The sequence below is a fragment of the Convolutriloba macropyga genome, chromosome 2 (genome assembly GCF_964194025.1).
Source record: "Convolutriloba macropyga chromosome 2, txConMacr16.3, whole genome shotgun sequence".
Classification (NCBI taxonomy): Eukaryota; Metazoa; Xenacoelomorpha; order Acoela; family Convolutidae; genus Convolutriloba; species Convolutriloba macropyga.
In genome coordinates this window covers 27,651,873-27,669,922 of record NC_134469.1, presented here as the reverse complement: position 1 = coordinate 27,669,922, position 18,050 = coordinate 27,651,873, and the positions used below count along the sequence as shown (strand labels likewise).

At 34.7% G+C, this 18,050-nt stretch overlaps 1 protein-coding gene across 1 annotated transcript in view; it reads right to left on the bottom strand.

Moving 5' to 3' along the window:
- The window catches only part of LOC142358589 (uncharacterized), a 63,214-nt gene that overhangs the window by 27,062 nt on the left and 18,102 nt on the right, over positions 1 to 18,050 (bottom strand). Inside the window, exons 3-4 of the mRNA XM_075410015.1 lie at positions 3,818 to 4,086; positions 1,396 to 1,594 (exon numbers count right to left, since the gene is read on the bottom strand). Of these exons, the coding sequence (XP_075266130.1) occupies positions 1,396 to 1,594; positions 3,818 to 4,086 (468 nt within the window). The remainder of the gene's footprint in view (positions 1 to 1,395; positions 1,595 to 3,817; positions 4,087 to 18,050) is intronic.

Sequence of the window (18,050 nt, the reverse complement as noted above, 5' to 3'; positions counted from 1 at the left end):
CCATTGAAGGATTCAAATAACGGCAAATAGGCACATTTAGAACCAATCAGTTGAATTTTACTAGCACATGGGAGAAAAGCGAAATCAGACGTATAATTGCCGCACGTGAAAACAAAAATACGCTGCAAAAACCGAAAACTTGTCTGAACACCAAATTCTCGCTCCAATTAAAAAGCATTTTGAAAATACGCTTCAAATCTACTCTCGTTTTCGCTCCTTTCGCAATTTCAGCACGATTAAAATCACTGCTCTAATTTGAGATCTCATTGGCTTCAAAAAGAAGTGTGAACAGATCTTAAAACATAAACCGACTAACGTGTGATGAATGGCTCTCTAACGACAAGCGGGGTGCAATTAAATATAGGGGTGTAGCTTAGAAAATTTTTAGGGCGCAGAAACTGCGACCTGCTAGGGGTTCGCGACCTCTAGGATAGCAGTCAGAAATTTTAACCACTCAGCTACAAACGCATTGTTTCTCAACCACTACCAATCACATTTATATTAGCCAAACTTCATTTCAGAATCAGAGCAATTGCAATCACTCAAAATGAAGAAGTGAAGCTTGAAAATGTTCTAGAACAATGCCACAGAATGTTCTAGAACAAAAGCTCAAAAATCTTCAAGCAAAAATGTTGCATTAAAAAAGGTCAACATGTTTACAATAATTGCCTCAAACATCGTTCGAGAGCAAATAAAAACATCCATCCCCCAGCGTAGTAGGCATAGAACTTTTAGGCCCCCCAGGCGAACGGGCTTTTTTTCATATAGTAACGGCTATAAAAACAAATTAATTGTAATTGGGGGCGTTTAAAACACTGGGGCCGAAACTGAATAGATCAAAAATTACAGCACCAAAACAATCCCAAGCCTTAGGCAATTGACGTAATCTTGTTTTAGAAAACAGTTTAGTGCCTTGAATAGCTACATTAACGCAGGCTAAAACAACCAAGTAACGTCGGATCAACTGCTTTCCAACGAGTGGCAGGGGCGCCATTCTGTGTAGCCAGCTTGTCGGGGTGAGAGCCGGGGTTTACTGGGTTTCAGATGCCGTTGATTGAGGTTGATTATACAATACTATTAAAATTTAAAATGAAAAAAAAACAATTTTGGTACTCTTTCGGTGTCACTGCTGTCAATCGAGTTTAGGAGCTTAAAATTGTTAACAAGGGAAGTATTCAGTCAATTAAAAATTTAAAACGTTCAAGCGTAAATTTTGGTTGAAAAAGACAAACACGACTGCGATAATTGATTTAATCTTTGTTCGAGAGCAATTAAACACGTGCAGTAGGAAGTTCAGCGGATCAGACAACTATTTTCTACCTACTGTCCTTGGTAATGGTTTAACTAGCCTACCGGTCTCGATTAATAACTCAATACGTTTTAAAAAGCACTCACTTCTGTGCCCCTTGGGCGTTCTGGTTGTCAGGACATTCTCTGGACCAGTGTTCTGGACTGTTGCAAATGAAACAGTTTCCTCTTCCCCGGCCCCCGCGTCCACCAAATCCTCCCACTCCTCCTCCGCCACGCGCTCCTCTACCCCGTGGAGCTCCATCAAATCGACCACTGCTGAAGCCACCTTGTTGGTAACCACCGCCTAGAAACATGGAAGAAGGGGTGTTTAAGATTTTTAAACCAAATAAAATGAAAATTAAACTGCGCAAGAAACAAAAATAGCTGGCAGATTGCCAGAAAATAGCCGCAATAGCTTCGTAGATCGGCAGTCTAAAAAAACAGTAAAAAAGACAGACCAAAAAAATTCTTTTCATTGAGGGCTGATCTGTTATGTTTTGATTAAAAATCTGTACAAGCTTTTGCTGCCTCTATTAGCTGCTCTCAAATAACCTTCATTTAGAGTGACACACACCCATTTGACCCTATCTCTGAATTGAAGTAAATAAAAGTAAATTTCAAACTGAGGAAGTCATTTTTGAGAGTGAGGTAAGTCACGTGTGACCAAAAATTCAAAAATTTAATCACGCGAATGAACAAAAAACTCGCTCCAATAAGAGCGAAAAATGTCGTCACGCATGCACTTCAGTTCAAATTGCATGAACAAATGAACAAAAGGCCCATTTGAAGTGGTTGTGACGTCATATGGTCTTAACAAAAATCGCGACGACGAAATAAAAAAAACATAGCAGGACAAGTCCTGACCTACAATTCAAAGAATTTTCATTGACTAAACAAAAAACTAGACTTTTATTGGACTAGAAATGGATAGGGAAAACCATTTAGAAAAAAATCCGATCAACAAAATTGAAAAAAAAACAGTAAAAATGAAAGTGAAATTGCCGCACGTGAACAAAAAATTCCAATCGAGAAAGCGAATTTTTGTTCAAACACCGTTTTCTCAATCTACTCTAAAATTTGAGTGAAAAAATTTCACGCCGCAAAACCATTCTCTTTTTCGCTCCAGTTCCTGTTTCGGCGTGACCAAAATCATCACTTCGATTTGACTTCAAAAATCATGAAAAAGTGTGAACAGATCTTTAAAAAAAAGAGAGCGCCCCAATACAATTCAAATTCTTTGAATTGTAAAAAAAACCAAGAGAAGGCCAATAATAGCCCCAGCTATCACTGTGCGGCTATTAATAAAAACATACCCGGCAGATTGCCGGAAAATAGCCGCCGTTGATTCCAATAAGCATGATTGGGATTGAAATAACAGAAGATATTGAAAAAAAAAGATTTTTGTACAAAAACCTTTTTTTTTAAGTCCGATTTATTTTGATGGCATTTCGTAGTTGAACATACTTCTATTTCTTTGAGAGAGGCTACAGGGGCTACTATCAATAACAATAAGCATTATAGATGGTAAATAAGACTTATAGAAACGACGTTCAAATAGCGGGCATCTAAAATTGGGCTTTATGGGTTTATCCCGTTTCTATTTCTGACATCCACTTTTGTACTAACTCTGTTCATTTTGAATTGCTTTGCTGAGCAACTGATGTTCAAAATCACTTTTAGCAGAATGAGAGAAGAGAGAAACTAGCCTAGAGAAGTCAAAAAGATTTCACGCAAAATGTTGAAAAGGCGGCAAAATGAGGTAAAGCGAAACATTTTTTTATTCGACGAAGTAAAAAACATAGAAGGACAAGTCCTGATGTACAATTCAAAGAATTTTCATTGACTAAACAGAAAAAGTAGACCTAGAATGGACTATGAGTGAACTGAGAAAACCATTTTAAAAAAATCAGATAAAAAACCAGAAAAAAAACAGAAAATCAATGTCAAAATTCCGCATGTGAACAAAAAACCACTAGCGAGAAAGAAAATTCTAATTCAAACAAAAATCTAGACCTTGAATGAGCTGTGAAAGGATTGGGAAAACCATTTAGAAAAAAATCCGATCCAAAAAATCGAAAAAACAGTAAAAATCAGAGTGAAATTGCCGCATGTGAACAAAAAACCACTACCGAGAAACCGAATTTTTGTTCAAACGCCGTTTTCTCACTCTACTTTAAAATTAGAGCGAAAAAATTCACGCCGCAAGCCCACTCGCTTTTTCGCTCCATTTCCTGTTTCGGCGTGACCAAAATCACTACTCCAATTTGACTTCAAAAATCATGAAAATGTGTGAACAGATCTTAAAAAAAAGACAGCGCCCCAATACAATTCAAATTCTTTGAATTGTAAAAAACAGGAGCGCTATAATAGCCGGCTGAGAAGATGAGGGCGGCTATTAAAAAACAAGAGAAGGCCAATAATAGCCCCAGCTATCGCTGTGCGGCTATTAATAAAGTAATCCGAACCACCAGCTATCGATTCTCCATCCTAGCTCCCTCTCTCTCTCTGGTCTACGTAATTAACATACCTCCAAAACCGCCCCCGCCACTTCCACCAAATCCACCACCTCCACCGAATCCCGCAGCACGTCCGCTGAACCCACCGCTGCCACCTCCAGTTCCGCCTCCGTTGCGTCCTTTGCGGCACTCTCGTTGCCAATGACCAGGGAGGCCACAATTGAAGCAGTTATCGCCGCCTCCACCTCCGCCTCCTGCACCTCCTCCTCTTTGTCCACCACGGAAGCCTCCTCGGCGAGGCCTTGGGCGCTCAACGCGGATAAGACTCCCAGACAGCTCACTGAATCAAGAGTAAACCGACTTGAAGAGTATAGATCGTCAAAACGAATGAAAAAGAGATTTAATTTCGTTATTGTGAAATACATTAACAATAAGACAGGACAGATGAGATCACCGGAATCAGAACAAAAATAGGCACAAATCTAGCTCATTTTCATTTTTCGAAAAATTTTCCTCCGAATTTAAACAAACCACCAAAAAGATAGCCCAATGGTTCAAAACCGGGCCACTAAAATGGGTCTCTTCAAATCTTACCCCATCCAATTTAAAAGATTTTCGTAGTTAATTTAGCTTAAACGATGTCGGTGATGCTTCAATTATGGACAAAAAAAACGGCGTAAGAAGTATTTTTGCAATCCGCTTTTTGTTGATGTCGAATTTGAGAAAAATTTTTGATGAAATCCAAGCTATTAGCACTCCTAAAAATTCACTAGAGGGAATGATGAATAAAATTTATCAAACTGAAAAAAATCAAGTTGCCAAAACCACAATGACAACCAATAGTTGCACACCAAGCGCAAACATTTGCAGAGTTAATCGTTAGGTAGGCGGCACAAAAAAGTGATTTCAGAAAACAAATGAAAAACAGAACTTTTAGCAACAATTTAAATTCTAGTTTTAGCATTTTTTCCACGGAAATGGTGATAATAAATTATATAACAATGAGCATATTAAAAACCAAAGTAATGACAATTTTTCTCAGTTTGAAATACAAAATGGAAAAAATGAAGCCAAATTTCTTTGGCAAGCTTTCATAGCCTTAAGAACTAATTTAGTGCAATTTTTAGGAAAGAAATTAACCATAAGGTATATTTTTTTCTTCCTGCTTATACCTATATCAGTACACTCCCTTTTGTTAAACGAAAGTAATTTTTAATAAGTTTCAGAAGAGAAATTTGTCCCCCACTCTTTGGTTTTTTGGTACTTGAAAACTGACACTTTCCTGTTTCTGACACGTTCAATTTTCAATATTTTAAATTTTTGAGAAGAAATCTTCAACACAGTAGTTAGTCATAGCTGGAGCGCACATGGAAATGCTCTATCTATGATAATTTGAGAAGCTTCTTGCACTAACTTTACTAACAAGCAAAATTGATAAAGAGAGCAGCACGGCTAGAAGCTATTTTCACCTAAATGTTGCCTTCGTTACTATGATTTCTAACTTACAGAGGCCGAGCACAGAAATAACAGATATCGACTATTTCCAAATTCTAAGGTTACAACCTAACAGTATTACAGTCATCTTCGTTCACTGAAAACTATATTTAAACAGATCATGTAGATATGGAAATGCCTTATCCAAAATTGGTTTCCCCAAATTGCTAAACTTTGGATAGTACTGGCTTAATGTTTTGGGTTGTACTAGATTTGGGTTGGACTAGCTTTGTTTTACTCAGTTCTCAAACAAAATCCAAAATTCATCCATACTTGTATCTGAAGTTTATTTGTTCTGCTGAGTTGGAGAGAAGGGTTATAATCACAGACGTCTTGCCTCTTGGAGAAGAAATTACTTAGGTTTAAAACACGATTGCAGAAGTGGTTTTGAGAACTTATTTGACTGACATGCCCTTCAAGGACAACCTCATCAGATAATCTGGTTCCAGGATCTTCATATCTAATATCCCAGAAGTCAGAAGCATAAATAAGTTAAGTAACCAATCGGGATTTTTTCAAAAATCAATCCAGAGGGGTATAACTTGTATCTGCAGTTAACTGTTTTTGTTGTGTTGGAAAGGGGGTTGTAATCGCAGAAGTCTTGCCTCTCGAAGAAATTATCAAACTTTACAAAACGATTGAAGAAGTTGTTTTGAGAACTTGTTTGACTGACATGGCTTTCAAGGACAACTTTATCAGATAATCTGGTTCCAGGATCTTCACATTTAATCATAGAAATCAACTTAAATAAAAAACATTCCGGAGTTTGTTCAAAAATATAAGATCATGAAACACTGGTTTGTAAGAAATTGGCAGCATATTCAAAGTCCGCAAACAATGAAGTGTAATTTTGACTTCCTTTTGTTTTTACTGCGTCAAGGTATAGGTCCCATGATAAATTTTCCGAGAACAAATTTCCGAGTTTTCCTTTTTTTTTATAACGCTTTGTCCTGGTTAAAAAAAGCTTGCATTAGGCTTCGTTCTTTTTTCGAGAGAGCACAATCTGCATTTTTTTGTAATTTAGTTCAATTTGATTTCGCATCTCCACTAAATTGCATTTTCAATGTCTTGTTGCTATTGTTCCTGTTACATAGAGATCCTACAATTATTGGGTCGTCAACATTCAGAAAACATTCACATTTACTATAATTTCGGGAACGACATTTATAAAAAAAAAACTGAAAGATCGGAAACATTAAAAAGAGAACCTTGTGGCCTACAACTGTGGATTGAAATGAACTGTAATTTTTAAGTACAGACCCCTCTGCTGTCCTCCTTCAGAAAGGAAGCAAAAAATTTTAGGAACCCTAAATCAAAACCGAAACCGTATAATTTATGAAGAATAATATGGCAATTAATTGTATCAGATGCTTTTGCAATGTCAAGGTAAGCTGTTATGGGATCTGTATTGGCCTGAAGTTCTTAAAGTTTTTACAGTAAAACAGAACCTGTGTAATTGTCGAGTGATATTCTCTAAACCAACGCTGCTCACTTCACAATTTACTCCGGAGTTGTTTAATCTCTTTACTAGCAGGCCCGCAAAAGTATAACAAGATCATTTGAAAAATAGAAGTATTAAAATTCATTTTTTTTCTACCACCTCGGGCTGGAACACATGCCCCTCGTTCAACACCCGTAGGTATTACGTTACGTTACCGATGTGTTTGGTTTAGTATAATACCTCCAAGTCCCAGCAATTTTGTGTTCAACTGTTTTCGGCTTTGCTGACCCTTATAATTAGGGAGCGCTAAGACTTGTACAGATAACGAAATTCTACATGGTGTCGTAGCGTAACGCATGTAATACGTTAGGCTGCATTTTTAAGGAGCGTAAAAAAGAGAAGAAACAAGATATGGAGGGAGAGAAAACAGAAAAAAAACAAAGACAGAAAGGAATGAGAAGAAACGAAAGGGCGAAACGAGACAGAAGACAAAGGAAAGACAGAAAAAAGAAGAAGGACAGCAAAACAGAACAGAAAAAGAGAGAAAAGAAAGACAGAAAAGACAAAAGAAAGAGAAAAAAGTCGAAAGAAAGGAAGAGAAAGAGAGAAAAGCAAGATAAAACGAGAGAAAAAATGACCGAAAAAAAGACAAAATAGAGAAAAGACGGGTGGACGAAAGAGGAAAAAGTCAAAAAAGACAAAAGAAACAGAGAAAGAAAAACAAACGAAAAAAAAGAGCAAGAGAGAAAGGAGGGAAAAGAAAAAAAGGACAGAAAAGAGAGAGAAAAGAAAGACAAACAAAAGAGAGAAAATAAATCGAGAAACGAAAGACAGAAAAGAAAGAGACAAGAGACAGAAAAGCAAGAAAAGAGAAAAGCAAGAGAGAAGTAAGAGAGAAAAACAGGAGAGGGAGAAAATGCGAAAGGAGAGAAAGAAGAGAAGGAGGGAGCAGAAAGAAACAAATGAGAAAAGAAAGGAAAAAAGAACAGAAAGGAAAGAGTTAAAAGAAAGAGAAAAGAGACAGAATTGAAAGACAGGAAAGAGAAACGCAACATAAAAGAAAAACAAATCAAGAGAAAAAAGAAAGACAGAAAAAACACAAAAGAGCGGTAGAGAAAAGAAAAAGAGAAAGGAAAGAGAAAAGAACGAGAAAATAAAGAGAAACGACAGAGGAACAAAATAGAAAACGAATGAAAACAAATAAAGGCAGGAAAAAAAACAGAAAAAAAAAACAGACAAAAGCAACAGAGAAAAGAGAGAAATGAAATACAGAAAAGAAAAAGGAAAACGCCAGAAAGCAAAAAAAGAAGAAAGCAGAAAGAACAGAGAAAAAAAGAGAACGAGAGAGACAGAAAAGAAAAACAAAAAACGAAAAGAGGCAGAAAATACTATTAGAAAAGCAAGAGAAAAGAAAGACAGAAAAGTGAGCGAGACAATAAAGAGAGAAGCTAACCAGGAACAAAAGAGAGAGAGGATGAGAAAAAAGGCAGAAAACAACAGAAAAGAGAAAACAAACAGAAAAGAAAAGCAGAGAAGAAAGAGTACAGTAAGACAGAAAAGAAATAGAAATGAAAGAGGAAAGAACAACAAGCTAAAGAGAGGAACGAAAAAGAGAAAAACCATTAAGAAACTAAAAGGAGAAAAGAAAGAATAGAAAAGAGAAAAGAAACGCAGACAAATACAGAAAAAGACAGAAAAAAAAGCAGAACGACAGAAAAGAGAGAGAAAAGCAAAAGAAAAGGAGAGATAAGGAAAGGAAAAAAGAAAGAGAAAAGAAAGTGAAAGGAAAGATAAAAAGCAGAAGAGACAGAAAAAGAAATAAAACAAAACAAAACAAATGAAGGCGAAAATAAAAAAAGGAGGAGCAAAGAAAGAAAGAAACGGCAGAGAAAAGATCTTCCTTCGGAAGTAAAAAAGAAAAATAGACCAAATTCTTCACAGCCTAACATTTGAAAAAAACTGGAAACAAAAGATTCAGTTAATTAAACTTCAGTTGTACAAAAATTTTATGAGACTGAGATCAAGCAAAACTGAAAACAAAAGAAGCAAAAGATTGTTTAAAAATTGGTCACGCAAACATTCAGCGTAAAAAGTTCCGATTAAAAACATCCGTGGCTATCCAGTCATTGACCTTTATTGCATAAATTACGTTTCGGTCACTGACTTTTTAACAATGACAGCTTTTCGGTCATAGGCAGCTTTTCCAAAAATGAACCATTTTTACATTCAGTATTCAGTCATTCACCTTTACGGCATAGAAAACTTTTCGGTCATTTACTTTTTGGCAAGGTCAAGTTTTCAGTTATTGACTTTTTTCAAAATACATGCGAATCAAAACGCTTTGATGTATATTTAAGAGGCCTTAAAACATGTGAAGATTAGGAGCTTAAACATTGTGGTATAGGTATTCGAAAAATTTTTAATATGTAGATTGATAGAAGGTAGATAGTGACAGTAGAAAGGCATGGAGCACAAAAAACTGTGAAAAAAGGAGGGAATTGGAGAAAGTGGAAACGGATGCGACGTTAATGGACAAAAATCCCGATAAATACGCGGCTCAACTGTTTCTTAGCTCAACTCATTGCGCTTCTGCCTCTTAACTCACGGACCCAGGTTCAAATCCGACTGTTGCCAGTCGCTTTTTGCCGAAAAGCATGTTTAGGGGCTGTTAAAACATGTAAAGATTAGGAGCTTAATAATGGTGCCTTTTATGTCGACACTAAATTAATATAAAGATACACTAGTCGTTCGAAGAGACATATACACTAGTCGTTAATCTTATGTCTATATAAATTTCATTTCTAAAATGAGGACGAATAAAGACTTCTATATAACTGGAAACTCGCATTTGTTGATGATAGAGATGAACAGAACTATAAGATGAAATTTTGTGTACGGCAATGCAGCTTCAAGTAATATTGTGATTCGTTAGTCGAATGATTTGTAACCACTTCGAACCTTTATTTCTTCGAGTGTACTTGCGCAGAACTGAATATCATCAAGAAAAAGTTCTGGTTGCAGCAAATCTCATATCTGCACCTCTGAGTTATAAAAACAGAGGCAAAACGTTCATTGCGTCATTCTGCAATTTCCTAGTAGTCACTAACAAAGCGGTTTTTGATTTTCATTAGGTATGTTAGGGCAGATTAAGCAGTGAATTGTTTCAACAAACTAAAAGCATCTGCTGACGACCATATTTTACTTTTTTTTTCAATGAAATGATGCTCGTCAATAAAAGTGATAGTTGGTAATTCGATAGAAACTTTTTTTGTTGGTTCGTGTTACTTTCTTCGGCAGTTCTTAGCTTATTATCAAAGTGAATACTTTTTCCGGACATATAGAAAGGAGCTTTTGCCCTTCTGATAGCTTTTGGATTGGTTGCATTGCAAGCTAAATCTAAATAATTGTTCAAAAAAGGTTTTCAAGATATCATCAACGGAAACTTCCGACAACATTTCAAACTCCGAATCACTTGCACAATTGACAAAAAGTCAGCAACCAAGCCAGCGAAAAGACACCGGAACCAACTTGAATTCAAACATGACTAAAGCCGCCGCTAATCAATCAAATGTGTCCCTCAGTATCTCATTCGATCAGAAAAAAAACGATATAAAAATAACTACAATGATGATCAATATTGAAGTCATTAATCCGATATTTTTCGCAAATCTCCACTAGTTGCCACTCCCAAAGCAACAACTCTTGTCACAGTTTGTGATACCATTTCTATTCAAACAACGTCTTTAACCATAAAAAGAAACTCTTCTGTCCAAGTTACGACATCCAAAGTAAGGACCCTTGTTGATAATCCTTGAATTCAACCTCCGAATACACAAACATGGAAGAGGATATACTGAACGATAAAAAAACAAAGCCAGAAAAACTTAAAGCCATTTATTGCATTTCAATAAAAAATACAGTTAGTCATAAACGATCAACTTTTAATTAATCAAACATTTTGCCGTAGTAACTTAAACTAACATTTGATATTAGATAAAAAATTTTTTGAACAGCACTATTCTGAGAAGCACATTAAAGAACAATAACAAATTTGAAAATTCAAAAATACACGAAAACAGGCCAAATTTGACTCAGAATAATGACTACTTTTTGGAACAAAAATCCTTTAAGTGATAAATTCAAAAAACTAACAAAACCAAACAATTCTGAATGCGAATCATTAAAAAAACTCGCGCCACTAATAGTGAAAATGAACGCCACGCACGCAAATCACTCAAATTGACTGCATGAAAGAACAAAAAGCAGATTTCAAATCTGCGTGACGTCATATTTTTCCAAAAAATACAACAAAAAACAAAGAGGGCCAACAAGAGCTCGCTATCACAGCTATCAATAAACAATCGTGCAGAGTCAGCAGAAAATATTTTGTACATAGACACAAACTAGTTTTCTCAATCTAGAGATAAAAATCTTATAGCTGGTCATCTATCCAAAAAATGGAGAAAAACTAGTAACCACGTTGACATAGAATAAATGCATTTTCAACAAACTATGTTCCCCAATCTAGAGGAAAGTTCGCTATCCATCTAATTTAACATTAAGAAATGAGTAAGAATGAAATCATTTTTCAAAAAGAGATAAACTATGTTCCTGATCCAGAGCCAAAGTTGTCATAATAGCTCATTTTCAACCACAAGTGTCTTAAGGCGCTATCTGAATTAACAAAAAGTCAGCAGAAACGATTAGTCGAGTCACATTGTAGAATCTATTTAAAGCAATGCAATGAACCAGGTTTTTCATCCAAAGCTACCTTCATATAAATGGTTACCTATGCAGTATATTTCTCTAATTCTAATATCATTATTAATAATTTTCAACCCGATGGATTAGTTATTCAATAGAAAATATACGCATCAGATTGCTGGAAAATAGCCGCTATTAATTCCAAAGACCAGGATTGGGATTGACACATTCATCACAAAATGAAACAAAAAATTTCTTCCAACAACAGATCATCAAAACTACGTGGTTGACTGCATTTGGTATACAGGTTTAATATGAATAAACAAAAATATGGATTATAAACTGTCAGCAAAGATTAATTATAACAAAGTTCGGGAAGCAGTATTCAAAAACTGAGCTTCAATTCGTTTCTTCTGATTTCCTTCTTCGATTTGACTGTATATTTTACTTTGCTGCGCAACTGCTGTTTAACAGCACTTAGAGCAGAATGACAAAGAATGATAGGAATGAAACTAGCGGCAAAAATATGTAACATGAAACAATTTTTTGAGCAAGTAAAAGATACCCGCAAGACTCCGGAACCAACTCGAATTCAAACATGACTAAAACCGCCGCTAATCAATCAAATGTGTCCCTCAATATCACATTCGATCAGAAAAAACGATATAAAAATAACTACAATGATGATCAAAATTGAAGTCATTAATCTGATATTTTTCGCAAATCTCCAATGGTTGCCACCCCCAAAGCAACAACTCTTGTCACAGTTTGTGATACCATTTCTATTCAAACATTGTCTTTAACCATAAAAAGAAACTCTTCTGTACAAGTTACGACATCCAAAGTAAGGATACTTGTTGATAATCCTTGAGTTCATACATAAACATGGAAGAGGATATACTGAACGATAAAAAAAACAAAGCCAGAAAAACTTAAAACCATTTATTTCATTTCAATAAAAATACAGTTAGTCATAAATGATCAACTTTTAATTAATCAAACATTTCGCCGTAGTAACTTAAACTAACATTTGATATTAGATAAAAAAATTTTTGAACAGCACTATTCTGAGAAGCACATTAAAGAACAATAACAAATTTGAAAATTCAAAAATACACGAAAACAGGCCAAATTTGACTCAGAATAATGACTATTTTTTGGAACAAAAATCCTTTAAGTGTTAAATTCAAAAAGCTAACAAAACCAAACATTTCTGACGCGAATTATTTAAAAAAACTCGCGCCACTAATAGTGAAAATGAACGCCACGCACGCAAATCACTCAAATTGACTGCATGAAAGAACAAAAAGCAGATTTCAAGTCTGCTTGACGTCAAACTTTTGCAAGAAAACAACAAAAAACAAAGAGGGCCAAAAACAGCTCGCTATCACAGCTATCAATAAACAATCGTGTTGAGTCAGCAGAAGAGTATTTTATACATAGACACGAACTAGTTTTCTCAATCTAGAGATAAAATTCTTATGGCTGGTCATCTATTCAAAAAATGGAGAAAAACTACTAACCACGTTGACAGAGTAAATTCATTTTCAACAAACTATGTTCCCCAATCTAGAGGAAAGTTCGCTATCCATCTAATTTAACATTAAGAAATGAGTAAGAATGAAATCATTTTTCAAAAAGAGATAAACTATGCTCTTGATCCAGAGCCAAAGTTGTCATAATAGCTCATTTTCAACCACAAGTGTCTTCAGGAGCTATCTGAATTAACGATTTTAGAATTCTGAATTAACTATTCTGAAGTAGTACAACATGAAAAACAATTTTCAACCACTTAAATTTGACAACAGATGACAGCAATTACAGAACCTTCTAAAAGTAGCTTGACGAATCTAGAACCCTCCATCGAGTTTTTTTTAAAAATCAGAAACATGTAAATTAAACTAACCAATTGATTAATGTTACATGTTAGAAATTTATTAATCAAACATTATTATTTTCTAATTCATAACAAACTAAGGTTCAGTTTTCTTAAAATAGATTAATAAAAAATATGTTTGAATCCTGCAACCCTTCTGCCATTGGAACTCTTTCGTGTCGTTTAAGCATTTCCGCTGTAACTTTTTGTTTAAATTTGGTCTTCGACGTTTCTTTTCTAATTGTAATTGGAAGTGTGTTCCATTTTCCAATACAATTACGAACAATTGAACCATTGCTCCATTTTGACTTACATCTTTGTTCTAATAAAAGGTTATGAGTTCGATTGTTTGCAATAATTGGCACGTTTACTAAAAATCTGAAATAGTTATTAGAGCGATTTCTTGTTTGTTGGAGAATATTGTAAAACCTATTTAATGACACTCGTGTTTTTTGGAGCTCTGCCGGGAGAATTTTAGTCCCCAGCCCAAAAGTAGATCTCTGCCAGTATCGTATTTGGTTTTCATAAAGCAAACTTTTATTCCCCAGTTTAACTGTTTGTTAATTCTGTCAATAGAGGAAGATGTTAAATTTTGAAAAAAATTGCACTGAAATCTAAATGAGACAAAACTAGTGTTTTAAAAAAGATTTATTCTTGTTTTTAAAGGTATCTGATAACGAACCAAATAAAATGATCTGATTGCCGAAGCCATTTTACTGATAACCTTATTAAGTTGATTTTGGTAATTCAGTTCCCGATCAATTATTACACCTAAACATCTACAATTTTTAGATGCTCCCAATCAGTGTCCCTTGAAATCGACAGTTTCAATGATGGGAAATTTTTCATTCCTGAACACGATTAGCTCCGTTTTTTCCGCGTTCAAGGTTAACCTATTTGCTTCATATATTGATCTGTCTTGTTTAATGTATCTTCAGCTATTAGCTGCAATTTTGCTTCATTCTTTGCATGACACAGAATTGCAGTATCATCGGCAAACTGTAGTACATCACAATTCGTTGATACAGCTTCACTGAAGTCGTTGACATAAAGTATAAAAATTAAAGGCACTAAGACAGTTCCCTGAGGAACACCGTGGTTTATGACAACCCAATCTGATTTTGCTATCCCATTTTTTACACACTGTCTTCTATCACAAAGGAAGGAGTTTAATAAGATTCTTGCATTCTCCCCAATTCCATAAATCCTATTTTTGTCCATAGAAACATCTACAGATAATGAGTTGAAAGCCTTTGCTAAGTCTAAAAAAAGTTTAACATTTTCGTTATCGTCAACGCGTTGGTTTATTTTTTTTCAGTTAATTAGATGATAGTATCGAGACAGGATTTTTGCTTTTGAAATCCGAATTGATTCTTGTTAATCAGACCATTAAGAGTTCGGTGGTGAGTTAGTTGTTCAAGTAGTAATCGCTCAAAAATTTTCGCTAAAGTTGGTGTGACTGATATGGGTCGATAGTTTTCTGGTTCTAGTCGGTCTCCTTTCTTATAAACAGGTGTAAGATGGGCTGCTTTCAAAATATTAAGAAACGTGTTTTTGTTTATACATTCATTGACGACAAATTGTAAATGAGTTCCAATAGACAGTTTACTATCTTTCAGCGCCTATGCTGGTATATAGCCCGGTCTGGGCGATTTATTCTTAAGTAGATTATCAATAACATTACACAATTCTTTTCTGGTGACTGCTCGGAAGCTAAATTTCGGTCCCTCAAATGTTAGGGAAGAATGATTTGGAGAAACGTCTTTGCCTTTGTATAATCCGAGCCTCGCAAAACAGTTATTGGCAATCTTTCTGTCATCCTCAACAAAAAGACTACCTTCCCTTACTTTGTCAATTTTTTCTGTTTGACTATTGGAGTTGATCCTGTTTTTGGTGAATTTCAATTGTTCTCTTGAAGTTGGTAGCTGCTGGAAAAAATTCTTTCTATAATCATCTGCAGCTTTTTTCAGTTTTCTATTCACTGAATTGCGTAAAGATTTGTAAATATTATAAATCTCTGGTTTTGAGTTTTCTTCCACGCATTAAAGAGACGGTGTCTTTAATTTATGAGACCACGTAATTCCTTTGTCAACCTGGTACTACTTTCTACCAACTTCAAGGGTGCATGACAACTCAGTAAATTTTTAAAAATGTCGATAGACAATTTGAGAAATTTTAGCCCTGAAAGAACAATGGAAAATAAAAATATTTCTGAGGTAATTTTTCCCTTGTTTCAGAAACTCAATCGCTGCAAAAGCATTGGAAACTTAAAGTTTTCGACCAGTGCCAAGCTACCACTATTTCTTTTAATCGTTTAAAATTTATTCTGAAAAAATAAAAAAAGTGGCAGATTTACTAAAAAGCAACGTATCTTCGTCACCTTTAGTCCTAACAACCAATGAAACAATCTAATAAAAAAGAAAAAAATCTTTATAATTGACTTCTATGACCTTGCTGCGACGTCAAAAATTGATAATCTTCAAATGAAATAAGATCTAATCATTTGACTTTAACTCCTCAACGCTATGAAAAGCAGAGTAATTGAGAGTGAGGAAGTCGTTTTGAGAGTCAGGTAAGTCATGCTTGACCAAAGAATTATTGAGTCGCATAAACGAAAAACTTAACCTTATCATAGCAGAAGATAAAGACCCGCATATACAAAAACTGCATAAACAAAAGCTGATTTAAAGTGAGCGAGAAGTCAGATGATCGTAACAATTATCTTGCCGACGAAATAATCAAAGCTAAGAGAAGGCCAATAATAGCTCAGCTCAGCTAACGCAGCTAATTAAAAAACGATTCATATCAAAATTGTCAAAAATGCAAAAAATTTTTCAATATCATTTCGGAATATAATTTAGGGTGATAATCCACTGCTGAGCAATGAGCTGAACTCCCACATGTAGGTAGATAGGAAAAAGGCGCACTAATTGGTGATTAAAAAACGAAAGGAAAAGATTGTTGGGACAAATTTTTTAAAAAATGTATTGCATTATTTTTCATTACCTCAGAGAAAAAAATCATTCTTTGAACAGTGGGATTTAAATTGATCATTTTTAAAGAAAAAATGATTGCATTTTTCATCAAAAAATGAACATACAGTCATTAGAGAGATAAATAGTCGAAACGTTTTAATTTTTGCTTTCGTCCTCTATACCAAGCCAGTGACCCCAATTTCGAGTGCTCTAAGAACGCATCTTTGAAACAATTTTCAATGAGGAAAAATATTTGATCGCGTAACCATTGAGTTTTGAACTAATTTTTGTCAAACAATTTGCATAAAAATTGCTGAAATGCATGGGAAACTGCGAGACCTTTGCTACCATAATTTTGCTTCTATTAGTTTCTAGCTTGATCAAAAATCAACCTGGCTCTAGGATAGCTGTTTTTGTAGAATTTTAAGTTTTAAAAAATTGTTAGGGAGCACCGAATGATTCAAGTTAATGACTAGCATGATTAACCGGCTTCTTCTCGCAAAAAATAAATCTAACCTTCGGGTGCAAAATTTGCAGAAAAAAACGGCGAGTTCTCGTTTTTCAGAGGTGACACCCAAATTGTTTTTGCTCTAGAAGACGTCTTTTTAAAACATTTTTCCAAAGAGAGAACACATTTTGGCCCCCTGACTGTTCAGCTTTGAAATTATTCGCCAATACAGCAATTTGTCGTAATTTGCAAAAATGGCCTCCCTAGCTCTGAAAAAGAACAATTATGCAAAGAATTTGGTTACGAAAAAACGCCATCAGATATTACGCCCATAAAAAAAATTTCAAAGGTCTCCTTTATCAACTAAAACTAAATGAACAAATTCCCATTATTGCTGAACTTGATAATTGTACATCCGATCCATTCCGAATACGGGGACTACTCTTTTGATGTAAAGTCTCCAAACCAACTCATCAGACTCCAAACCTCCAAAGACTCCAAACCAATCAAAACTCGACATCTCAAAATTCTTACGCAGTTTTCAACAAAATCCTCATATAGCGTCACATGAAGACGCAAAATAGAAACCTTTTAAGTTTACGTTAATATTATTGTGATTCATGTTCTCGACTGATTAGTAAATGTTTGATTTCAGGGACATTTCAAGTCATACTTTTTAATTACATCCAAGCATGAACTCTTTGTTCAAGAAAAAACTCTGAGAAACAGAAATGCTAATACAAACGGTTCATACCTTAAAAATGAAGTATGAAAAAAATCAAAGGGTGTAACATTTGTTCGTATGACTTTTCTACAAAGCTATTTCCAAGCCAAAGAGGGATATAGAAGAAGTACGAGAAACAACGTCAGACAAGTAACAGCATTGGAACTAATATTTAGTGAGCGAAGAATAGAGAAAACTTGATACTCTTATAACGATTACTTTAGTAATTTCTATTATGTTTCTGATTAATCTATGTTTCAGGTCTTCGGGTAAATAGTGAATTCGTTGTGGCTATACCCTTTATAACATATTTGTGTTCAACTTCAATTCAAATCTAATTCTACAATCTCTTTTATCGACCAATTTTCATTTCAATCATCTCTTCAACAACTCCAACTTTTTGGTAAGAACTCATTCCTATTTTACAAATTATATCCAATAACATATAAGCATATGAATACAATTATTACAATCATTTTATCCAATCAGGATCAACTATCAAACCATACTTTCTATAATATTCATGATCGAATTCTAATGTTGCTGTTTCGGTCATGACACTGCGCCTTGTTTTATTAAAACTTAACTACTAAGTTCAGTAATTTCAAAATTAATGCGCCTTGTTTTATAATAAGCAATATT